The 2,558-nt window shown below is 47.6% G+C and overlaps 1 protein-coding gene across 1 annotated transcript; it reads right to left on the bottom strand.

Annotated features, from left to right (window-relative positions):
• Positions 1 to 6: 6 nt before the first annotated feature.
• LOC116629701 (protocadherin gamma-A10-like) lies at positions 7 to 2,339 on the bottom strand (the record flags this gene model as incomplete). The annotated part of the gene is made up of 1 exon (XM_032399941.1): positions 7 to 2,339. A coding segment is annotated over exon 1 (1,753 nt), but the record flags the coding sequence as incomplete, so codon positions are not given.
• Between the last annotated feature and the right edge of the window lie 219 nt (positions 2,340 to 2,558).

Below are 2,558 nucleotides of genomic sequence, written 5' to 3' on the forward strand. Positions count from 1 at the left end.
GGTAGCCGGGCTCTGCGGAGCGGGGCGCCAGCTCCACGCCGGTGGAAACATCGGTGGGGAGGGCGGGGTACAGGATCTCTGGTGTGTTGTCATTCTGGTCCAGCACGAATATACTCAGTGACACATTGCTGCTAAGTGGTGGATCCCCACTGTCAGTGGCAATCACCTGAATCTGTAGATCACGAAACTGTTCGTAGTCAAAGGATCGAAGTGCATACAGGACTCCTGTGTCAGAGTTTATGGAGATGTAGGAGGATAGAGGTGCTTCCTGGAAAGTGTCTTCAGCTAGGGAGTAAATAACCTGAGCATTCTCGTGGCTGTCCGGGTCATGTGCAGTCACTGAGAAGATGGAGGCACCTCTAGGGTTGTTCTCCAGGATATAGGTGAAGTAGGAGATGTGGGAAAAGGTGGGTGGGTTATCATTAATATCTGCCACTTGCAGGGTGAAGTGAGTTTCCATTAATAGGGGTGGATTTCCTCCATCTGTGGCCGTCACTGTAATATTGTAAGAGGATACCTGTTCCCTGTCAAGGGTTCTGTGTGTCACCAGTCTATAATAACTGTCGATGGATTTTTCTAACTTAAATGGTAGATTCTCTGATATGGAACAGGTGACCTGTCCATTCTGCCCAGAGTCTGGATCATGCACGTGTAAAAGGGCTATAACAGTCCCAAGAGGTGAGTCTTCCATCAGGGGACTAAACAGAGATGTGATGGTCACCTCTGGACTGTTGTCATTTACATCTTCTACTGTAATCAATACTTTTGCCATTGCAAGATATGCTCCGCCATCTTCTGCTTGTATTTCTAATTCATAGAAATCTGTTTCTTCATAATCTAGATTTGCTGATAATTTTATTTCCCCAGTATTTTTGTTTAGTTGGAATTTCAACAATTGCGTGTCAGGTGATTTTCGGAACGAATATGTTACCTCTCCATTGGCTCCTTCATCCCTGTCTGTGGCAGTGACTGTCAGCAGCTGTGTGCCCACAGGCAAGTTCTCTAGAACTCTCACATGATATTCTGGCAATGTGAAGACCGGTGCGTTGTCATTTGCATCGAAGACAGTCACACTGATGAGAACCGTACCAGATAGGAGAGGGTCGCCCCCGTCCAAGGCAGTGAGGACAAGGTGGTGCACTGCCTCTTCCTCCCGATCCAGGGCATGTTCCAGCACCAGCTCTGGGTATTTGACTCCATAGGCATGACTCTGAACTGCTAAGGAGAAGTGCTTATTGGAGCTAAGCTGGTAGCTTTGGAGGGAGTTCACACCCACATCCGGATCAACAGCTTCCAGGAGAGGAAATCGCATCCCTGGAGCGACATTTTCATTAATTTTTACATCTACATTTTCTGCTTGGAATTTTGGGGCATTATCGTTGATATCAGTTACTTCTATTTCAATCCCAAAAAGTTTCACCCTATCCTCCACAAGAATGTTAAAACTCACCAGACACGGCGCGCTCTGAGCGCAGAGCTCCTCCCGGTCTATCCTGCCTGCGGTGACCAAGCTGCCGCTTCGCGGGTTCAGAGCGAAAAGCTGCGTCCGACCTCTGGAGACGATGCGGACTCTGTGCTCCGCCAGCTCCCGGGGCTCCAGTCCCAGATCGTTGGAAATGTTGCCCACGAAAGAGCCTTTCTCCAGCTCCTCAGGAACGGAATAGCGGATCTGCCGGGCTTGAGCCTCCCATGACAGACCGAGAACAAGACACAGCAGAACCAGCGCGGTGCGGTTGGAGCGGTTCGTTTTAGCAGCCATTGTTGTCTAGTCAAGGAATTCTCGCCAAGTACTCACTGGGCACGCTGTGTGTTTTGACCGATTCCTTTCTCTTTCCCTGGCTTCAGGGAGCCTCGGTAGCCTAGGCACCTTAAATTCTGGAGTGAGTTTTGCTGCAGCTCTGGCAGCCGGTTCGTAGGAACTGAGGAGATTGGTGTAGTCAGAGCCCTGAGAATCCGGATTGAGCGCGGGCTGCGTTTCTCTCCTAGCAGGCGAACAGCGGCGCTCAGAGTCCTCAGAAGTTACTGCACCCACTGTGTATGCAATGGACAACAAACGCTACTCTTTGTTGGATATTTTATTTTATTTTACAATACTTTGGTTTCTCACCTGATATCCCTTAAGCCAACTACTATTTGTAGGTTTCTTACTGAGTAGGATAAATGGAATGAAAGTACTATAAAATATTACATGAAAATAACTGGTCAAGTATACATCTGTAACACTTATTTTTTCAGTAGAAACGTACCCACTTTAAAAGGTTAAGTAATGGGGGCGCCTGGGTGGCTCAGTCGTTAAGCGTTAAGCATCTGCCTTCGGCTCAGGTCATGATCCCAGGGTCCTGGGATCGAGCCCTGCATCAGGCTCCCTGCTCAGCCGGAAGCCTGCTTCTCCCTCTCCCACTCCCCCTGCTTGTGTTCCCTCTCTCACTGAGTCTCTCTCTGCCAAATAAATAAATAAAATTTTAAAAAATTTAAAAAAAGGTTAAGTAATGTCTAGTCTATTTCTTATAAGCTTCTAGCTATATTCAGAAAAATCTTACAATCTTATTTGAAATTTT

The sequence above is a fragment of the Phoca vitulina genome, unplaced genomic scaffold, assembly GCF_004348235.1.
Source record: "Phoca vitulina isolate PV1807 unplaced genomic scaffold, GSC_HSeal_1.0 scaffold2299, whole genome shotgun sequence".
NCBI classification, from domain to species: Eukaryota; Metazoa; Chordata; class Mammalia; order Carnivora; family Phocidae; genus Phoca; species Phoca vitulina.